Genomic DNA, 23783 nt, shown 5'->3' with positions numbered 1-23783 from the left:
TGAAATAAAGAATTGAAAAAAGGCTGGTGCTACTGGGATATTGCTCCACATGTAGATCAAAGTTGAAGTCATCTCTCTTGTCATTAAGTCTTATGCATAGTTATTTTGTGTGTGTCCCATTCTTTATGACGGGGTTTGTATAGATCTTAATTTAAAATAGATGATGCGTTTTCACTCGTTCTTTTTTATTTCCAGTGAGTGAGTGAGTTGAGTCTAACGCCGCTTTTAACAGTATTGCAGTTATATCGTGAAGTGATGCAGGTCTCAGACGTTTACCACTTCGGTGAAACCCACGAGCACGGGCATGGTGCTGACAAACCTAGAAATATAATTGGAGCGAACCGGGATTCGAACCCACAATCACAGGTTTCTGGCGTGACCAAATGACGCGACCCTGCACAGCAAATCGCGGCGCCTTAGACGACTGGGCCACCCGTGCCCCCTTGTTTATTTCTAGTTCCGGTAGGTAAATCAATGGAAAACAAGTATGTCCTTCCTTGAATGGAAGAGGATTATGTGTGATCTTTGCGACAGGGTACTGGTGGTTAATTTACTGCACCCTGCAATATATTCCTCTCTGTAAAACTGGGGAGCACCGATGCGTGGTTTTGAACATACCGATCTTTCATGTGACATTATTTCATGCGTCCCTTATACCATAGTCTTTGATAACTTGATAATGCGTTGGGTATTTGAGGCCTTGGCAGTCGGAACACCTACATTCCTTCACGAGGGAAGCCACATCATGGATGATATCTATCTGTGACAGAATGGATTTAGTCCAACTGTTGGCCCCTTTACAGTTTGTGTGTCCATCAGTGACAACACCGAGCATTGATTTAACACACTCTGAAAGACGTTCAACAAGGTCATCCCTATTGGCCAATGTTTGGCATACACTTCTACAGCATCCATTATGCTTTTAAGATGTGACCCAATTTGTAGCAATCTGTTCTTGATGGTTTGGGCCCCAACTGAAGAAGCCTGTTACAGGCAACAGTACAGAAGTGCCTGCAATTATATGACGAACAGGTACTGACTTTGCATCATGAGCTGCACTGTCCATTTCTTGCAACACGTGACTATACTTGAACAACTTAGATGTAATGGTGTTCGTGTAGGAAAATGGAACTGTTGGGGGTTCTGGAAATTTGAAGTATTGTGGGGCATTTAGGGAAAATGATTTTTGTCTGAGAATGTTACTTGAGATTAATGCATCAATTCCCTTATTTGCAAATTTATAATTTAGTAAGATGCGTCTTTTTCTAATTTAGTGGAGTCTGTTTCTGGTCTGACCAAAAGACCAAAAGCATTATCAAGAACTTACTCTCATGTCGATACTGTGGGTTTTTACTTATTGTAGAAAAAGGTATTAAGTGATTTTCACAACGGAGAATATGGACTTGTTCTTACTTTATGCAATCCCAATAGTTCCTGATGGGTGTCATTTGGCCTTCGTCCTCTCTTGTGACCATGGCTTCGGATGCCGGACGCAGACCAAATACATTGACGTTGGCCGTTGGTTGGTTATAGAGAATGTGAACGTCTTCTGTTTCGTAATTAGGCCCATACGACATTGCTGTTCACAGCAATGATTTTCTCTGGACATCCTACAAAGATCAACTTAATTTAAGGCTATAAGATGGATTGTCTGTTTTCTTATGCAAACTGCAATGTTGGTAGACACAATCGGAACCATTTCTGTTGATGCTTGATCTATGCTGGCTGACTCGTATCGACACTTTCTGTTGTGTCTCTACAGCATAAATCAAAAGTAAGTACCCAGATGGATCGTCCCATATGGAAATCTTACAGCAACTATGCTCCGCATTCTGTTAACTGTGCAATATAATGACACACTTTATATGATTTATTAAAATATGCATGATCTTTTTTGTTCAGTTATGTACTGACACACTCTTGCGCACTTGTCTAAATACATCCATGAAGGTTTTATACTGCGCTGGATTTGTCTAGCTGTTCTAGAAGGTTCCAGATTATCCTCAAAAAGCATCTAAATATAGTAACTTCACATCACTGCTTACGTTATAAAGTAAAAAAAAATACATTCCTGACAACTAACCATTGTCAAATCACAATGCTATGAACTTCTACTGGAGCTCAACAGAAACAATGTTATACTACTAATAACTACAATATTGTTTGTCAATACAATACACTGCCATATAATAGTGCGTTGTCAACACAGGAATTATTTCCATTGCTATTGTATTAAATTTTATAGGCAATATCGTTTAAAGTCTTGATCAATTTGGTCATATGGTGTTTCTATATCCACATGGTATCTACCCCAAAGTTAACATACATCAGTTGGGGTTGTTAAATTCCTGTCATCATACACAAGCTTATCACCTCTAGGCCCGACCAAAATTTCTTGAAATAAGCCCATTTTGACTGCCTGTAACGACGTCGTAATTCTCGATTAGCTTGCTTGTATGATGTATAAGTATCGAAATTCTCGCTTCTTGGCTTATCCTCGCCCAGCCATCTCCGCCTTGCAACTCGCATGTTAACATAGTATTCACGGAGCTCATCCTGTTTCCAGTAAGGCTTTAGATGAGCCTTGAAACTACCTACTGGTAGAGACGGACTATGGCATCAATCTTGCATTCACCGATCACTGCATTAAATGATTCAATATCACCATGTGTATCTATTGATGAACAGTTATTTGCATTGTTTAACAGTGTATCAAGACAATTCTTGTATGAAGAGACCCGTGAAGATCCGGGGTAGAATAGGGTTTCAGCAACCCATACTTCCCGTTAAAGGCGACTATGCTTGTCGTAAAAGGCGACTAACGGGATCGGGTGGTCAGGCTCGCTGACTTGGTTGATGCATGTCATCGATCCCAATTGCGTGGATCGATGTTCATGATGTCAATCACTGGATTGTCTGGTCCAGACTCGATTATTTACAGACCGCAGTCATATAGCTGGAATATTGCTGAGTGCGGCGTAAAACAACAAACCAACCAAACAAAAATCTTGTATGAAGAGATCTCAATATTATGCTTTACATTATCACTTTATGGTATGGTAGCTATACATGGAAAGTGATCAGATATATCATACCTTGTGACTCCACTCTGCAAATGGGTGTGGTAAAATGGGGTTTAACGTGGCGTTTAAGATTATTGCACTTATATAGCGACGTGCATGCATGTGTGTGTTTGTGTGTGTGTCTGCTTGTACTAGACCGGACTAATACCGATTTTATAGTGCTAGCTCACTGAGATACCATGCCACCGGTTAACATGAATACTCCACTCAATATTCCAGCAAAATGACGGCGATCTGTAAATAATCGAGTCTGGACCAGACAATCCAGTGATTGACATCATCAGCATCGATCTGCGCAGTTGGGATACGATGACATGCATCAACCAAGTCATAGTCGCCTTTTACGGCAAGGATGGGTTGATGAAGACCTATTCTCTACCCGGATCTTCACGGGTCCTTGTTTTTGTGAGGAAATTTGTGTAATTAGCGGGAGCAGGACATGCTTACCCATTGTCAGTCATCCATTCATCTCTATTGGGTCTTTTACGCCCTAAGCAGTTTGTTTCGGCAGATACCCGGAACTGATTATTCTCTGGCGTTGACTTTTTAATGGTATGGTGGCTACAATATATATCACACATAAAATGTACTTTGATGAAGTTTTAACATGTATTGTGTATCTTGATTCAATTCACACACACCAAGGCCTGTGCAAAAGACGGAAAAAACGTCCGGTATTCTTTAATGAGAAATTTACACGGAAGCCCTTCGTCAGATGTTATTCGACGCGTTAACAATTCATTGTGGAAAGGAATGTATTTGTATTGATTATAATTCATTGGTATAAAGAAGTCTGCAGATGGTCGACGGGGTCACGATGTTAAACTGAACTTGTCGCTAGAGCACCAGTGTAGCAAATACACTCGCTAACGCAACAAGGTGTTATGGAAGGCCGTTCGGGACTATTCGGGCATGTGTAATAGTACTGTACAAAGGAAACGTAGGGTGAGGTGAGGTGAAATGGGGTTTAACGTCGCGTTTAAGATTATTGCACTTATATAGCGACGTGCATGCACGTGTGTGTTTGTGTGTGTGTCTGCTTGTACTAGTCCGGACTAATGCCGATTTTATAGTGCTAGCTCACTGAGATACCATGCCGCCGTTTAACATGAATACTCCATCCACACACAGTATACTGACTCCGAGCCGACCAGTCCTTGTTTTAGCCCCTTAATGCCGAGCGCCAGCCAGGGTAACAACAAGTACCATCCTTTAACGTCTTTTGGTATGACGCCGCCGGGGATCGAACCCACGATATTCCGCTCTCCGGGCGGACGCTCTACCATTGGACCACGCAGGCGGTCTCTGCAAATAGGAAGGAGTCAGGATATAATCAATTGGAGACTTGATAATGTTATACTTGTTTCTGAAAGTACATGTACCTACGCCTCGAATAGCATTCACTAAATAAAGAGTACCAACAAAGTGAGACAAAAGTTCGTAACATTAAACATGTATCCGAGTTGCGATCACTGAGGATAATGGTGTCACCATGAACACACAACTCATCATATAAGTCACAAAGTTCGTCACAGCTGTGCTATTGGTAGCGTGCAAATGGAGGACGGAGGGCGGCATGCAATCACATACAAGTCAGCGTCGTGTGGCCGAGTTAACATAACAGAAATACTACTGTGTCCTCCATTTCAGAAAGAGCTACACCATCGCAACCTCGTGTGACGTTGTCTTGGTACGCATAATGTCTTCACGGCCATTGATATGTTTCAGTGTTTGACTCGGTACCTACAATAGGCATTCAGCATCCATGGCCATCGTCATATTCCAGTGTTTGCCACGATACTGCATTCAGCATTCATGGCCATCATCATATTCCAGTGTTTGCCACGATACTGCATTCAGCATTCATGGCCATCATCACATTCCAGTGTTTGCCACGATACTGCATTCAGCATCCATGGCCATCATCATATTCCAGTGTTTGCCACGATACTGCATTCAGCATCCATGGCCATCATCATATTCCAGTGTTTGCCACGATACTGCATTCAGCATCCATGGCAATCATCATATTCCAGTGTTTGCCACGATACTGCATTCAGCATCCATGGCCATCATCACATTCCAGTGTTTGCCACGATACTGCATTCAGCATCCATGGCAATCATCATATTCCAGTGTTTGCCACGATACTGCATTCAGCATTCATGGCCATCATCATATTCCAGTGTTTGCCACGATACTGCATTCAGCATCCATGGCAATCATCATATTCCAGTGTTTGCCACGATACTGCATTCAGCATTCATGGCCATCATCACATTCCAGTGTTTGCCACGATACTGCATTCAGCATCCATGGCCATCATCATATTCCAGTGTTTGCCACGATACTGCATTCAGCATCCATGGCAATCATCATATTCCAGTGTTTGCCACGATACTGCATTCAGCATTCATGGCCATCGTCATATTCCAGTGTTTGCCACGATACTGCATTCAGCATTCATGGCCATCGTCATATTCCAGTGTTTGCCACGATACTGCATTCAGCATCCATGGCCATCATCATATTCCAGTGTTTGCCACGATACTGCATTCAGCATTCATGGCCATCATCACATTCCAGTGTTTGCCACGATACTGCATTCAGCATCCATGGCCATCATCATATTCCAGTGTTTGCCACGATACTGCATTCAGCATTCATGGCCATCATCATATTCCAGTGTTTGCCACGATACTGCATTCAGCATTCATGTCAATTGACATACGATCCTGACTGAAATGTTCTGAGTCTAACTATGATGGACAACGTTGATGGAGGTGTTGCTAATTATTTTTCAACGTAATCCCCTCTGATCTTTCAGGAGGCAGACCACAGGTAGGATTCCTTTGGAATCCCCCAAAACTGAAGTCGCCTGGTGGAACATACTTTTGCCTTCTTCAGAGGAGGAGAGAGACGACATACTTTTCCGTTGCTTTGACTGTTGTTCAGTCTCTGGTTGATAGTTATGAACCCAGGAGTTATCCACGGTTACAAATTGCTCAACATAATCAGTTGGGTCTGCTTCCAAACAAAGTAAATTTTTTACGAGTAATGATGAACCTGGAGCGTTTCTGATCAGGAGTCAGAAGCTGTAAAAGCCACCATGCTGAAACCTTAGGGATGCCTGGTCCATTCGCCATGTTCACAACTCTCTCAGGAGAGTTCTCATGGATAGCTGTGGGAGTTCGCCGTTTCAGCTACTTGAAGATAGCGCGGTAGCCAATTTTGTTTATTTTCATCAACCGAGAAAACCTACTCTCTTTGATGCCTGCAGAAATATACTGCCTGGTTCTGTATTTCGCTCAACTGCAGCCTGCAAGCATGACAAGTGTTGTACTTTTTGCTTGCAAGCTGTTAAGTGTGTACATGTACAACACATCCTTCATCGCTCGCCCATTATGTTAAGCCTACCAATCGTATTGCAGGTTTTGCACGATACTTACAGCATAGCCCTCAGTAATCGACATATTGCAGTGTTCACCACTTAACTAGTCTCGACAATATGTCCCCACGGCCATCAATATATTCTAGTGTTCCTTATGATATTTACATCACTGAATTTAGAAATCACGACCGTCGACATATTGCAGTGTTCACCACTTTACTAGTCTCGACACTATGTCCTCACGGCCATCAATATATTCTAGTGTTCATTATGATATTTACATCACTGAATTTAGAAATCACGACCGTCGACATATTGCAGTGTTCACCACTTTACTTGTCTCGACACACAATGTCCTCAAGGCCATCAATATATTCTAGTGTTTATTATGATATTTACATCACTGAATTTAGAATATTGCAGCGTTCGTTAGGCTACCTACAGCACCTCAGGTTACAACCACCGGATTGTCTGACCAGTCGATTGTTTACAGACCGCCGTCATACAGCTGGACTATTGCTGGGTGCGCCGTTAAACAACAAACATTTACCGATACCTACAGCACAGTTTTCAATCTTCACTGCCAGTAGCAATCAACTGACATCAACATACTTCAATGTTCATCTACAATGTCTTTACTGCCAGTGGCAGTGTTTCCTCCCTTAGCCGAACCAGGATCTTTTTATCCCAGATTCCCCCTGATTATGATCCTTGGTTAATGCTAAAAGGTTTCACATAGTGGTAAACATCTCTCACCTCTATCATCTTCCACCTAAATTAAGCTAACCTGCTGTGATATAACTACTAGACCGCCTCCGTGGCCTAATGGTAGAGCGTCCGCCCGGAGAGCGGAAGGTCCGGGGTTCGATCCCCAGCCGCGTCATACCAAAAGACGTTAAAAGATGGTACTTGTTGTTACCCTGTCCTGCGCTCGGCATTAAGGGGCTAAAACAAGGACTGGTCGGCTCGGAGTCAGTATACTGTGTCTGAGTGGGGTAGTCTGTTAAACTGCGGCATGGTATCTCAGTGTGCTAGCACTATAAATCGGCATCAGTCCGGACTAGTACAAGCAGCCACACACACACATATACACGTGCATGCACGTCGCTATATAAGTGCAATAATCTTGGACGCGACGTTAAACCCCATTTCACCTCACCTATAACTACTAAAAAGTAAAAGCCTTTTCCGAGCGACACTAAATCTCCTGTCGATTAACGATTCCGATTGTACGATTCCGACTATATCATGAGCATGTGTCTATGTATCACTATCAAATAGTGATGATACCAAGTATTCGCGAAAAGCATACCCGTTTTGCCTGTGCCAATCCGAGCACAAATTCTTATGCATGTGCATAAAGAACATCAGCAAGAAGGGGAGCCAAACTGGTACCAATAAGGATGCCTACTTCTTGCTTAAAAGCCTTACCCCAACAATTTATACATATAATATCAATGGGGAAGTGTAGCATTTCACATGTTTGTTTTCTCAGTAAATTGCAGATGGCATCCAGAACCTCCCAAGATAGATATGTAACTGTATCTATGGCCACCACGTTTTGAAACAAAAGCCCCATGGATCAAGGAATGAAGGTTTTCAACACACTTCTGTTGAAGCCAATGCCTGTATATTATATGGAATAAGTACATGTGATGCTTCGGTTAAAATTAATTGATAATTTACAGTGGAGAAGATTAACCTGATACCGTCTGTCGCCATATAGCTGGTGCCTTATGACCATTGTGTACATCTCACTTTATTATCCTCTGTCCTTTACAAGCTAATAAGCCGTTAGGTCTACCGCAGCCACTACAAAGCAGTATTTATCATGTCGCTAGAAGGTTGCAGTAGAAGGTGTTTTGTCTTGCGCATGTGATAATAATGGCCATTTAATTTTGTCCCAGACGGCCGGAATCAGGATGACCTTTATGTCAAAAAGATAAGTGAGAGCCCTATCTAATCCAAAGGAGTGTGTTGAAACAGCTTGAAACATCTTACAATATAGTCAGAACCCTGCACTGGACTGAGCCTTTTCCAGAGATTTCTTATGATTAAAGAAACGTTTATTCCGCTTTTGTCCACACTAACCTGTTACCATAGTTATAGGAACCATAACCTTATTACGCCACCGTCTTTTTCCACCAAACTGGATCCTTGTAATTAAATTCATTGTTTAAAAAAGTCCATCTTTTCTTTTCTCATGTAATTAGGGATTTTGCTCCCCCCGGACGCTTGAGTATTAACCATAGTTAATAAAGGCCAGATATAATGAACTATTAGTCTCATACTGCGACTGCCTCGACCTCAAGCAACGGATCGTATTCTACGAGGGAATTTGTGATTTTGTTTGATTTAAAAAGGAATGTGATCATTTCATCTTACAAATGATGTTTGATATTTTGATTGAAACTCAACTGGTCAATGTAAGTTTTGAAATCGACATGGGTATTGGTGTATGTCGAAGCCAAACAGCTATTCTTGTGCGACGGTGCTGGGAGGTCAAGAAGTTAAGCGTATGCTCGTATGCTCGTCACATGGCCAGTGACAGCTACTGATCGGCATTTGTGGATAAGGAATATTTTAGATATTATATTCAGATATATACAAGGCACACAGTTATGATATTAGCAACTTACGCCCATTTCTGATAACATTCTGAAACCTCTAATTTTATTTCAGGAAATATTCGATTTTCAGGAATATTTAATTGCAGATAATCTGTATTTTCTCGTAGTTCGTCCATTATTTTCCAAATCTATATCCACAATCACACCTTGTTTAATTTCAGGTGTTTAGATGTTTTTCAGAAGTTTAATGTTATTTCATAGACATATCAGGGTATATCAAGTTTTGATATAATAAACAACTCAACATTCGCTATCCGTATAATATTTTTATAACGTTTGTTTGAAATCAGAGATGTTTCAGGAAATCATGTAACATGACACTCACTCACTCACTCACTCACTCACTCACTCACTCACTGTATGGCCAGTTGGAAAACGAAAAACGAAATATTTCTTTAACATTTTCCTTTTAGGAGATGAAAGGATCACAAGCTGCTGCTGATGATGATGACTTCTTCCCTGACAGGGGCGGTCGGGTAGCCTAGTGGTTAAAGCGTTCGCTCATCGCGCCGAAGACCCGGGTTCGATTCCCGACATGGGTACAATGTGTGAAGCCCATTTCTGGTGTCCCCCGCCGTGATATTGCTGGAATATTGCTAAAAGCGGCGTAAAACTATACTCACTAACTCTTCCCTGACACAGTCTGTAACATCTTTATGTCATGCCGTGCCGCATCCTGCAGTATAGCTCAAGTCCACGAGAGGTTCAAATATATCTTTTGGACAGGACAAGTGACGCGTTCCTGGAGTGACGTTTCACTGTCATTTGTTTATTGACCATCGACACAAAGCTTTACTGTTAGTACTGATAAGTAGGGTATCCTGTCAAGGAATAGATCACCGAGGTCACCTGAGAGACTCATAGTTAACGTCAAGTACACAGCCACGTTTATTACAAGGATTTAAAGTTTAAATCTGGTTTCATGGTTATTGTGCTATATCTGTACATCAATGCATCGTTTTCTTTATAGATGGTGAGGGATTAAGTGAGTGAAGCTATTGGCACAGTTAGTCCTTCTCCCAATACCCTTCCGATAAGATACAGCGATAATATTATTGTGAAAGCTGTGTTGTCCTGAGCGAACGTTGTATATATCAGGGCTGGGAAATGGGCCGTCATTTGGAACCATGGGAATGGTTATTAAAGACCGACGGAAACCACACAGAGAAGTGCAGCCGTCTTTACTGAGACAACGCTCCTATGTGTCTCGCATGAAACAAACTATTACTGTAACATTGAGAGGGTTAGGTGTCATTGACGTCCTTTCATGTTGTAGCAAATATCATGATTAACCTCAGTGCAGTCAATAGAAAACGCCTCTTGTTCTTTGAGGAAGAATAATCAAAATGGATATCAACTTTAAATTAAAGACAAATAATTGATGTTTTCCCTCTTTCCTCGTGGGCGCTATTATCGGTTGGATTTGATCTGAAGGAAGCGTTGTGCACAAACTCAAATATTATGAAGTTAATTACTTGGGATCAGTCAGCAATGCCTGGAATGTCATTGTACTTTGCTAGTACTTATTATAGTCGAACCTTTCGCTATAACTATGATGAGATTCTATCCGGACAGAATGCCAACAGTCATTTATCATTTGTAATCACAAAGCCCCCTAATTAATATGATCCATCACGTTTGAACTTAGCTTACACAACGTGTCAGATTGTATTACAAAGGTGAGAAAGTCTCTACTTCTTACACTCAATACAGACCAACAGCCTCTGGAACACTGACGTGTGAAACGTATTGAAGAGATTGAGTCAAACATAACATTCCTAATTAAACCAAACGGTGGCAAACATACACCTTTCCGTTATCCATCATTCTGTGTCTGCCATATCACGACCAAACACCAGGCAGTAGCTTCATACATTGTTCCTGTGGGGAGAAAAAAAACCCGATCTTTAACGTGACGAGCTAACACTTCTATGAAGGCTGTCCGAACTTGGTGTACATAAAATTAAAGCATGTGCTTCTCGTAACCCACTCTATGCTAGTCTTTAGTACTGTGATATGTATAAAGCAAAGACTTGCTTGCAAACAACGACACAATAAAAATGAAGAATTGTATTTCAGGAAACACGATTTCATCGCTGGGTTCGAAGAACCTGGTGTTAAAGTAGATTTAAGTCAAAACTACCTTTCGTTTCATTTTTTCCCGTACTCCAAACGAAACCGTACAAAGACATTCATTGCTTACTACAGATGTAAAATGGACCAAGAAAACTAGAGAAAGCGAACGTTATCGTCAAATGGTAATATCTTCATCGTAAATATTTCCCCTACGTTTCCTTTGTACAGTACTGTTACACATGCCCGAATAGTCCTGAACGGTCTTCCATAACACCTTGTTGCGTTAGGCGAGTGTATTGGCTACACTGGTGCCCTAGCGACAAGTTCAGTTTAACGTCGTGACCCCGTCGACCATCTGCTGACTTCTTTATACCAATGAATTATAATCAATACAAATACATTCCTTTCCACAATGAATTGTTAACGCGTCGAATAACATCTGACGAAGGGCTTCCGTGTAAATTTCTCATTAAAGAATACCTGACGGTTTTTTCCGTCTTTTGCTCAGGCCTTGGTGTGTGTGAATTGAATCAAGATACACAATACATGTTAAAACTTCATCAACAGTACACTTTATGTGTGATATATATTGTAGCCACCATACTATTAAAAAGTCAACGCCAGAGAATGATCAGTTCCGGGTATCTGCCGAAACAAACTGCTAAGGGCGTAAAAGACATAATAGAGATGAACGGTACATGAATGGATGACTGACAATGGGTAAGCATGTCCTGCTCCCGCTAATTACACAAATTTCCTCACAAAAACAAGGACCCGTGAAGATCCGGGTAGAGAAAAGGTCTTCATCAACCCATCCTTGCCGTAAAAGGCGACTATGACTTGGTTGATGCATGTCATCGTATCCAAACTGCGTAGATCGATGCTGATGATGTCAATCACTGGATTGTCTGGTCCAGACTCGATTATTTACATATCGCCGTCATTTAGCTGGGATTTTGCTGGGTGCGGCGTTAAACAAAAAAACAAACAAAAGAACACAAAAGCAAGTGCCTGTGTGTAAAAAGGAGGTATGGACGCTGTGTAAAGGTAAAAAAATTGGACAGTATCGCGCATCAAGTTGACAAGCGCTACGTCACATACAGTACATGAGTGTGAATATCTACCATAACATGATTGAACCAGGCACTTGATGGTTAGTTGTAAGCAAAGTGTGACATTCCGTGAAATTTGGATACATTGAGCATGACTGCCATGGGTAGTCAGAGAGACATGCCTAGATCAACGACAGCAGCGGATGGGTGATTGTACGGCTAGTCGTCTCGTCGGCCAAAGCCCGTCGACAGTGAAGAACCGCCGCAATTAAGAAATGTGAACGCAATAAGTTGGAGCTGATGGTGTAATGCTGGATATGAATGGGAAATGATCTGAAAATCGACATCATCCCTCTACTATCCAGATAAGTCACTGAATATGGTGTCCTTTCTTTATTTAACTAATGTCAGCCTAGATGATTAAACAAACAGGAATCATATATGTTGTCCAACTATGCACTGCAAGCTGCAAGTAGCATCAACGAAGATGAAGTATATATGAAACATTAACGCTATAGAATAACAAGTCTCGATTATCTGCCGAAACTGATTCCACTTGACGTAAACGACAATTTTATGACTGGATCACTTAAAATCAGCGATGACGACAGATATTCGTAAAAACGCTAAGCCACTCACCCAATTTGCACAGAAACCCTATGAAGCTGCAGTAGAAGGTGTTTTGTCTTGCATAATGACGGCCGGAATCAGGATGACCTTTATGTCAAAAAGATAAGTGAGAGCCCAATCTAATCCAAGGGAGTGTGTTGAAACAGCTTGAAACATCTTACAATATAGTCAGAACCCTGCACTGGACTGAGCCTTTTCCAGAGATTTCTTATGATTAAGGAAACGTTTTTTCCCGCTTTTGTCCATACTCATCTGATACCATAGTTATTGGAACCAGACCCATTTTACGTCATCGTCTTTTTCCACCAAACTGGATCTTGTAAGTAAATGCATTGTTTAAAAAAGTCCATCTTTTCTTTTCTCATGTAATCAGGGATTTTGCTCCCCCTGGACGTTGGTGTATTAACCATAGTTAAAGTTATAAAGGCCAGATATAATGAACTATTAGTCTCATACTGAGACAGCCTCGGTCTCAAGCAACTGATCATATTCGACAAAGGATTTGTCGCTATTGTTGGATTTAAAAAGGAATGTGATCATTTCATCCAACAAATGATGTTTGATATTTTGATTGAAATTCAACTAGTCAATATAATTTGTAAATCTACATGCACATGAATACTGGCATGTATCGAACCCAAACTGCTATTCTTGTGCCGCGATGCTGGAAGGTCAAGAAGTTAAGCATATGCTCGTATGCTCGTATGCTCGTCACATGGCCAGTGACAGCTCCTGGTCGGGATTTGTGGATAGGGAATATTTTCTATATTATATTTAGAGATATACAAGGCGCACAGTTATGATATTAGCATTACACCCATTTACCCCAGCATTAAATCTCTTATTTTATTTCAGGAAATATTGGAATATAAGAAAAAAATTAATTACAGATAATCTGTATTTTCTCGCAGTTCGTTGGTTATTCTCCACATTCACACCTTGATTAATTTCAGAAAGTGTTTAGATGTTTTTCTGATATTTTTATTTAGTAGATATATCAGGCTATATCAAGTTCTGATATGATAAACAACTTAACATTCGTTATCCGCTTAGTATTTTTATAACGTTTATTTGAAATCAGAACTCACTCACTCACTCAGATAAGATACAGCGAAAATATTTTGAAGGTTGTCTTGTCCTGGGCAAATGATGTACATCCAGGCTGCGGGATTGGCCGTCATTTGGGACCATGGGAATGGTTATTAAAGAACGACGGAAAACACACACAGAAGTGCAGCCGTCTTTACTGAGACAACGCTCCTATGTGTCAATCATGAAACAAACTATCACTGTAACATTGAGAGGGTTAGGTGTCATTGACTTCCTTTCAAGTTGTAGCAAATATCAATGAAGTCAATAAATAACGCCTCTTGTTCTTTGATGAAGAATAATCAAAATGGGTATCAACTTTAATTAAAGACAAATAATTGATGTTTTCCCTCTTTCCTCGTGGGCGCTATTATCGGTTGGATTTGATCTGAAGGAAGCGTTGTGCACAAACTCAAATATTATGAAGTTAATTACTTGGGATTAGTCAGCAATGCCTGGAATGTCATTGTACTTTGCTAGTACTTATTATAGTCGAACCTATTTCGCTATACATGAAATTAACTATGATGAGATTCTCTCTGGACAGAATGCCACCAGTCATTTATCATTTGTAATCACAAAGCCCCCTAATTAATATGATCCATCACGTTTGAACTTAGCTTACACAACGTGTCAGATTGTATTACAAAGGTGAGAAAGTCTCTACTTCTTACACTCAATACAGACCAACAGCCTCTGGAACACTGACGTGTGAAACGTATTGAAGAGATTGAGTCAAACATAACATTCTTAATTAAACCAAAGGGTGGCAAAGATACACCTTTCCGCTATCCATCATTCTGTGTCTGCCATATCACGACCAAACACCAGGCAGTAGCTTCATACATTGTTCCTGTGGGGAGAAAAAAAACCCGATCTTTGACGTGACGAGCTAACACTTCTATGAAGGCTGTCCGAACTTGGTGTACATAAAATTAAAGCATGTGCTTCTCGTAACCCACTCTATGCTAGTCTTTAGTACTGTGATATGTATAAAGCAAAGACTTGCTTGCCAACAACGACACAATAAAAATGAAGAATTGTATTTCAGGAAACACGATTTCATCGCTGGGTTCGAAGAACCTGGTGTTAAAGTAGATTTAAGTCAAAACTACCTTTCGTTTCATTTTTTCCCGTACTCCAAACGAAACCGTACAAAGACATTCATTGCTTACTACAAATGTAAAATTGACCAAGAAAACTAGAGAAAGCGAACGTTATCGTCAAATGGTAATATCTTCATCGTAAATATTTCCCTTACGTTTCCTTTGTACAGTACTATTACACATGCCCGAATTGTCTCGAACGGCCTTCCATAACACCTTGTTGCGTTAGGCGAATGTATTTGCTACACTGGTGCTCTAGCGACAAGTTCAGTTTAACGTCGTGACCCCGTCGACCATCTGCTGACTTCTTTATACCAATGAATTATGATCAATACAAATACATTCCTTTCCACAATGAATTGTTAACGCGTCGAATAACATCTGACGAAGGGCTTCCGTGTAAATTTCTCATTAAAGAATAACGGACGTTTTTTTTCCGTCTTTTGCTCAGGCCTTGGTGTGTGTGAATTGAATCAAGATACACAATACATGTTAAAACTTCATCAACAGTACACTTTATGTGTGATATATATTGTAGCCACCATACTATTAAAAAGTCAACGCCAGAGAATGATCAGTTCCGGGTATCTGCCGAAACAAACTGCTTAGGGCGTAAAAGACACAATAGAGATGAACGGTTCATGAATGGATGACTGACAATGGGTAAGCATGTCCTGCTCCCGCTAATTACACAAATTTCCTCACAAAAACAAGGACCCGTGAAGATCCGGGTAGAGAAAAGGTCTTCATCAACTCATCCTTGCCGTAAAAGGCGACTATGACTTGGTTAATGCATGTCATCGTATCCAAACTGCGTAGATCGATGCTGATGATGTCAATGACTGGATTTTCTGGTCCAGACTCGATTATTTACAGATCGCCGTCATTTTGCTGGAATATTGCTGGGTGCGGCGTTAAACAAAACAACAACAAAAGAACACAAAAGCAAGTGCTAGTGAGTAAAAATTAGGTATGAACGCTGTGTTAAGGTAAAATCTTTGGACAGTATCGCGCATCATGTTGACAAGCGCCACGTCACATACAGTACATGAGTGTGAATATCTACCATAACATGATTGAACCAGGCAAATGATGGTTAGTTGTAAGCAAAGTGTGACATTCCGTGAAATTTGGATACATTGAGCATGACTGCCATGGGTAGTCAGAGAGACAAGCCCAGATGAAGGACAGCAGCGGACGGGGGATTGTACGGCTAGTCGTCTCGTCGGCCAAGGCCTGTCGACAATGAAGAACCGCCGTAATTAAGAAATGTGAACGCAATAAGTTGGAGCTGATGGTGTAATGCTCGATATGAATGGGAAATGATCTGAAAATCGAAATCATCCCTCTACTATCCAGATAAGTCACTGAATATGGTGTCCTTTCTTTGTTTTAACTAATGTCAGCCTAGATGATTAAACAAACAGGAATCATATATGTTGTCCAACTATGCACTGCAAGCTGCAAGTAGCATCAACGAAGATGAAGTATATATGAAACGTTAACGCCATAGAAAAACAAGTCTCGATTATCTGCCGAAACTGATTCGACTGGACGTAAACGCCAATTTTATGACTGGATCACTTAAAATCAGCGATGACGACAGATATTCGTGAAAACGCTAAGCCACTCACCCAATTTGCACAGAAACCCTATGAAGCTGCAGTAGAAGGTGTTTTGTCTTACATAATGACGGCCGGAATCAGGATGACCTTTATGTCAAAAAGATAAATGAGAGCCCTATCTAATCCAAAGGAGTGTGTTGAAACAGCTTGAAACATCTTACAATATAGTCAGAACCCTGCACTCGACTGAGCCTTTTCCAGAGATTTCTTATGATTTAGGAAACGTTTTTTCCCGCTTTTGTCCATACTCATCTGATACCATAGTTTTTGGAACCAGACCCATTTTACGTCATCGTCTTTTTCCACCAAACTGGATCTTGTAAGTAAATTCATTGTTTAAAAAAGTCCATCTTTTCTTTTCTCATGTAATCAGGCATTTTGCTCCCCCTGGACGTTGGTGTATTAACAATAGTTAAAGTTAAAAAGGCCAGATATAATGAACTATTAGTCTCATACTGCGACAGCCTCGGTCTCAAGCAACTGATCATATTCGTCAGAGAGACAAGCCCAGATGAAGGACAACAGCGGATGGGGGATTGTACGGCTAGTCGTCTCGTCGACAAAGGCCTGTCGACAATGAAGAACCGCCGCAAAAAAAAAGAAGAACGCAATAAGTTGGAGCTGATGGTGTAATGCTCGATATGAATGGGAAATGATCTGAAAATCGAAATCATCCCTCTACTAACCAGATAAGTCACTGAATATGGTGTCCTTTCTTTGTTTTAACTAATGTCAGCCTAGATGATTAAACAAACAGGAATCATATATGTTGTCCAACTATGCACTGCAAGCTGCAAGTAGCATCAATGAAGATGAAGTATATATGAAACGTTAACGCCATAGAATAACAAGTCTCGATTATCTGCCGAAACTGATTCGACTGGACGTAAACGCCAATTTTATGACTGGATCACTTAAAATCAGCGATGACGACAGAATATTCGTAAAAACGCTAAGCCACTCACCCAATTTGCATAGAAACGTATTTGATCGTTTGTTGCCTAACGCCTCACAGCATGCGCAGTACTCCTGCCATACGACGTCGGCCTTAAACAATCGAGTCTCGACCAGTCATTTTAGTGGCATTTACTTATTTACTTATTTTGTTGACACTAATATCGATACATTAACTTTGAATTGCATCTCCTGTTTACAAGCGCATAGATTCTGCTACTTACAAGTAAGAGAACCACTTGAGAAATATATTCGTTTTACAGCATATTAAGGGGCAGTTTTATTGTCTTGGTCAAAACATTTCTTGTGCAGTTGACTCAGCGTATTTGATATATGCTACTAAACGTATGATGAAAAGCTGAGACTTCTGTACACCAGCAGAAACATCGATCCAGTTTAAGTAAACATAAAACGTCAACGCCAGAAAATAATTCAGTCTCAAGAGCCAAAATATGCACGTGTATGTCCTTGTTTGTCTTAGGTATGCCACCAGAGTAAGCAGGGCATCGTGTTGGGCCTCCGTAGCCGTGGCAATACAGTGAAACTCCATTAACCCTAACCGAGTTAGCCGGCCACACGCCCTCACCTGATATCATCACTAATAGTGATTCATAAACACATGCGTATGTCATGGTCGGAATCGTACAATGGGCTCTGCTTTAGGCAGAAATTTCTAATGATTATGGAAAGGGATTTGTCACTTTTAATTCCGTGCGAAGGGAACGTGCATCTGTACATTACTATGCGTACATCAGTATAACACGTGATTCGTTAATCCTAATTATGGTTAGGTTTCCCTGAGAACAGTTCCATCACAAACTGAACTAATTCAGTGTACACAGATACATGATACCAATGCTTATGCTGAGTTTGACTTTTTAGCTTAAAAAACGTATAAATTTCGAAAGAGAAGCAACATCCTTAGATTGTGTCATATCTCTCTTCCAACGCGCGTTCTTAAGCCAATATTTATTGTGCAGGTGGCCCCTGTACTGACATACACTAAGCACGGTATTGTCCGATGCCACCCCATACCATTACACTTCCACTCCCTAACTGACGAGACGACGTTGCGTAACGGAAGCTTTTACCACTGACGCTGCAGACCCTTGCACGACCATCCGAGCTGTGCAAATGAAACCTCGACTCGTCTGTGAACTGTTTACTGACCAAGTCTTGTCTTCTGGTCCTCAGATGCTGTCAACACCAAGTTAGACGTGACTGATGGTGACGCGGAAGCACTATCGGCCGTATCGATGGACGTCAGGCCGGATGGTGTGAGCCTTCAACTGGTTACAGCTCTGTCACTAACTGGTCTCAACCCAGGAATTGTTTGATCTGTCAATGTACGAGTTTAATATCGATTCCGAAGATGCACCAACTGAATAAGGCTGTCTTGTTGACATGGCTAAAAACACGTTGTGTGATGTTCACATTTAAAAAAACACGTGTATGCGTACACACGCCCAACAAACACGCAAACACACTAATTATGAGCCGGGCATTAAAATGCTCGTGCAAATTGTGAATCCTGACCTAAACGTCGGGGAGATGTCTTCATGACTATATATTGAAAGATGCTGGAGTTGAAGTTTTTTAATTTCAGAATAAATATATTTTTATTGAACAATATATGGAGCACAGTATTTTCCGTTAGTGTATATCTGCAGCACTTGTACACTGGCGTTAGAAAAGTATTCATTTACATGTTTTAACTTAACACTCTTCGTTAAATGAAAATGGTTAAAATTGAAACATTGATTTTTTACATAGTGCTTAAGTCCGCGTGTCGTTCTTTTTGGTCTAACGTAGCAATCTCACACACTGTGTGTGGCTGTTGAGTAAGTGACTGTGCGAGTATGTGAGTACGTATACATTTTAACCACCGTGTTTTAGCAATATCTCTCTTGTCAAGGATCACAAGTACTAGCTTAGACCACGTATCATCCGTTTCCCCATTTTATGCATAAAGCCAAACGGGTTTGTCTACACAGAAGTAAGAAACTCATTTTCAGATTACATTAAGGGGAACTTAATCGTGAGTATTGCTGTACTTGTGTTCCTGCATGAAACACCTCGGTTAAGAGATGAGGTAGCTGATATGAACATTCTTGCTTCAGCATTGTAGCTTGGTAAATTAGCTTGACTGGTCTTATGATCATTGCATCAATACCAAACTAGTTTCTTTAATTGAATTAAGAATGACAAAAAACTGATTTGTTATAACTGCAACCACATTAAGGTAACACACAATTACCACGAATTGACTTACAAACCACGGTCAAATCCTACATATACGACCACTATCAACACTATTGCTAAAACTCTTTACATTTTTGTCTGTAACCATTACACCATGCCCGATACTTCACAAAAGAACTTGTTCAGTTTGTCAGATTTTCATTTCATTTCATTTCTTTCCGAAATGAGTTATTTATTTCGTTGCATAAAATCTAGTGAAGGGCTTCAGTGAACATTCGCTTTTAGGAACCCATTAGGTTTTGCGATCGATTTCACAGACTTGGGTTTTAACTGTGTCATTACAATGCTGGCCATTACGACAAAACTTACACATTTTGTAGCCCATATAGATACTGTGTTCTGCAATATGTAACTTCTCAAGAACAAGTTCGAAATGATTAAATATGCATTTATATTTCTTCTAGTTATTAGGACCGGGGGGCACGGGTGGCCCGCGATTCGCTGTGCAGAGCTGCTTTCCCTTGGGCACGCCAGAAACCTATGATTGTGAGTTCGAATCCTGGTTCGCCCCGATTATGTTTCTAGGTTTGTCAGCACCATACCCGTGCTCGTGGGTTTCACCGAAGTGGTAAACGTCTGAGACCTGCATCACTTCGGGCATTCCTCCCACATTAAGCTGACACGCCGCGATAGAACTGGAATATTGTTAAAAGCGGCGTTAAACCCAACTCACTCACTCACTCACTATTAGGACCGCTTCCGTGGTCTAGTGGTAGAGCGGAAGGTCCGGGGTTCTATCCCCGACCGCGTCATACCAAAAGACGTTAAAAGATGGTACTTGTTTGTACCATGTCTGGCGCTAGGAATCAAGGGGATTAAACAAGGACTGGTCGGCTTAGAGTCAGTTGGGTATCATGTTAAACTATGGCATGGTAGCTCAATGAGCTAGCACTATGAATCGGCTTACACACACACACAAACACACACACACACACACACACACACACACACGTGCATGCATGCACGTCGCTATATAATGCAACAATCTTGGACCTCTACAATCTCTCACTAACAAGGTGCTGCTTGCTTCATTTACAGGGCCGCTGGTGCATTAATGGTACAGATGATAAGATATACACATTTCCACAAAGTAACAGGAGTACTGAATGTAAATTGCCAAATCCAAAAAAGCTCCCATGATGTCCCATCCTTTACCAATACGCTTTACGTCAAATCCAATTAATATTCTTATTTTCTCCGCAACCGGAAACGCAAAAAAGAAATTGCACAGTTCTGAAATGGAACACGGCAAAATCGAACACCGTAATATTTTACAATTAATTCTTTTCTCAATATTGTCTCGAACATTGCTATTACAACTTGCCCGAATAGGCATGATCGAAAATAGGCCTTCCTAAAAGCCTTGTTGCGTCAGGCAGGTTGTGTATGTCCTTGGGTGATGCTGCTCTAGCATCTGGGTTAACGTCGTGGCCTTGTGAAAAAGAACCGCTTCCTTACTCCACGGAATCAAATCTCTATAAATGCATGAAAATCAATACCTAAGTTCCTTTCTGTCCACAATAAACGTATTAATTCGTTGCATAACACATAATAAGGAATCAGTGTAAATTTCACATTAAAGAATACATTACGAACTATTTTGATCACAAAAGAAGTAAACATGTACGACGTCATCTGGTTTGCCTCGCACCCACTGTTAAGCCAGATACACGTTATATACTGTTCAAAGTGGTGTTGAAGCCACCCAACACTTGTTATATCGCGTTCTTTAAACGAGAGAAAGAGGTTTACTATTTATTTAAACGGGGTAAAACTATTTACATTATCTTAAGATATCGCTGGAAATAAAGCGACAATACCATTTCCATATGCTTAATCAAATTTCTGCTAAGGCAAAGTCAAGTGAATGCTTCCGACTATATATGCATATGTTTATTAATCGCTATCAAGTGAAGATATCAGGTGTTTGCGAAAAGGTGGGCGTATTCTGCCTCATCTGTTGCAGCCATCACAAACACATGCAAATGCAAGTCAACTATTCACCTGAACAAACACGTGAACATTTGATACAACTATAAATACGTAATTGCATCGGACATCAATTTGTTCACTGATCATTCAAATTTGGACATATCCTCCAAATGTCTACTTAAAAACGTTTGCAAACTTAAGGGTTTGAATGTTGTGACGCTGATGCACATGTGAGATATAGTTTTGAAGATGATATCATTGGTTTGTTTGTTTGTTTGTTTGTTTGTTAACGCCGCGATACTGTCCAAATTTTTTACCTTTACACATCGTTCATACCTCCTTTTTACTCACTGGCACTTGCTTTTGTGTTCTTTTGTTGTTGTTTTTTGTTTAACGCCGCACCCAGCAATATTCTAGCTATATGACGGCGGTCTGTAAATAATCGAGTCTGGACCAGACACCCCAGTGATTAACATCATGAGCATCGATCCACGCAATTGGGATACGATGACATGCATCAACCAAGTCAGCGACCCCGACCACCCGATCCCGTTAGTTGCCTCTTATAACAAGCATAGTCCTCTGATACGGTAAGCATGGGTTGCTAAAGACTTATTCTACCCCCGGATCTTCACGGGTCGACGATGATATTAAACATGATTTTATTAAATAGTTATTCCACTTGCCGTAGCCCACACCACCAGATGCCTGTTTCATTGTCTCACTACTCCTTTAACTCCACCGACCCCAAGTGGATAGAGCGTCTGCCCGGAAAGCAGAAGGTCACGTGGTTCGATCCCCGGTTGCGTCATACCAAAAGAGGTTAAAAGACGGCTCTTGTTGTTATCCAGCCTGGTGCTTGGCATTAAGGGACTAAATAAAACGAGGACTGGTCGGCTTGGAGTCAGGATTCTCTGTCTGAGTGGCGTATTCATGTTAAAGTGCAGCATGGTATCTCAGTGGGCCAGCAATAGAAAATCGGCATTAGTACTAGTACAAGCAGCCACACCCACCCACGCACACCCACACCCACGCACACCCACACCCCCACACACCACCCACCCCCCCACACACACACCCACCCACCCACACCCACCCACCCACGCACGCACACACACACACACACGCGCGCAGTCACGCACGCAGTCACGCACGCAAACACGCACGCACGCACGCACAGTGTGCACATTTCAATAGTTGTGTTCTATTGTCCACCATCTTGCTTAGGTGGCCTTATTTGCACACTGACAGCGTGGATTTTTGGTCATGGTGTCAATCACTGAATTGTGTCTGCCGGGACTCGATTATTTTCATAATTGATGGAATATTGCTAAGTACGTCAAATACCTAACAAACAAAACGATAAACGTCTTTTCATTTTAACTCTTTTTTTTCAATCCAACATGGCCGAACAGACTGACGAGATACCTGACGATCATTCGTGGTACCTACACAATTGTAGACTAAAAGCCCCGCGACACCTAGTGACATCCTGATTATCACTGATAGCCTATATGCCATCTGTATGCTATCAGCAATGTACATGTGTTTACTTAATCTGAAAAGCCATGGGTCAGCAGTCACAATCACAATCATTTATGCTTAACATTGTTATACACATTGTGTCTGTTGATATTCAGGATACGTATTGCATCTACAAATAATTGTTAGTCAATATAGGTACGACGGAATGTATTTAGTTAAATAAATGGTAAGGAAATTGTATATATTTTGTTTTCTAGTCTATCTAGCATATCCTTTGCGTCAGTTATTGGGAAACACGATTTTTTAAACTTTACTCCGTCATGTGCCGTTCCCTTTTAACGAGTCTAAACGCGGCGTTTCTTGTCTCCATTAATAATTCGGTCGACGATTGTGTGTCACTGATAAACGGTAATGGTGAAATATGTCACCTGACTTTTATCTGAATATAACAGATAGCAATATACGTCG

The 23783-nt window shown here is 41.0% G+C and overlaps 1 protein-coding gene across 1 annotated transcript in view; it reads left to right on the top strand.

Moving 5' to 3' along the window:
• The window catches only part of LOC125383241, a 32186-nt gene extending 13213 nt beyond the window's left edge, over window positions 1–18973 (top strand). The window contains exon 3 of the mRNA XM_048401551.1: window positions 18831–18973. Within this exon, the coding sequence (XP_048257508.1) occupies window positions 18831–18973 (143 nt within the window). The remainder of the gene's footprint in view (window positions 1–18830) is intronic.
• The last annotated feature ends 4810 nt before the right edge of the window (window positions 18974–23783 follow it).

The sequence above is a fragment of the Haliotis rufescens genome, unplaced genomic scaffold, assembly GCF_023055435.1.
Source record: "Haliotis rufescens isolate VD_foot unplaced genomic scaffold, xgHalRufe1.0.p SCAF_22, whole genome shotgun sequence".
Taxonomy (NCBI): Eukaryota; Metazoa; Mollusca; class Gastropoda; order Lepetellida; family Haliotidae; genus Haliotis; species Haliotis rufescens.
This window is presented reverse-complemented; position numbering and strand designations above follow the sequence as displayed.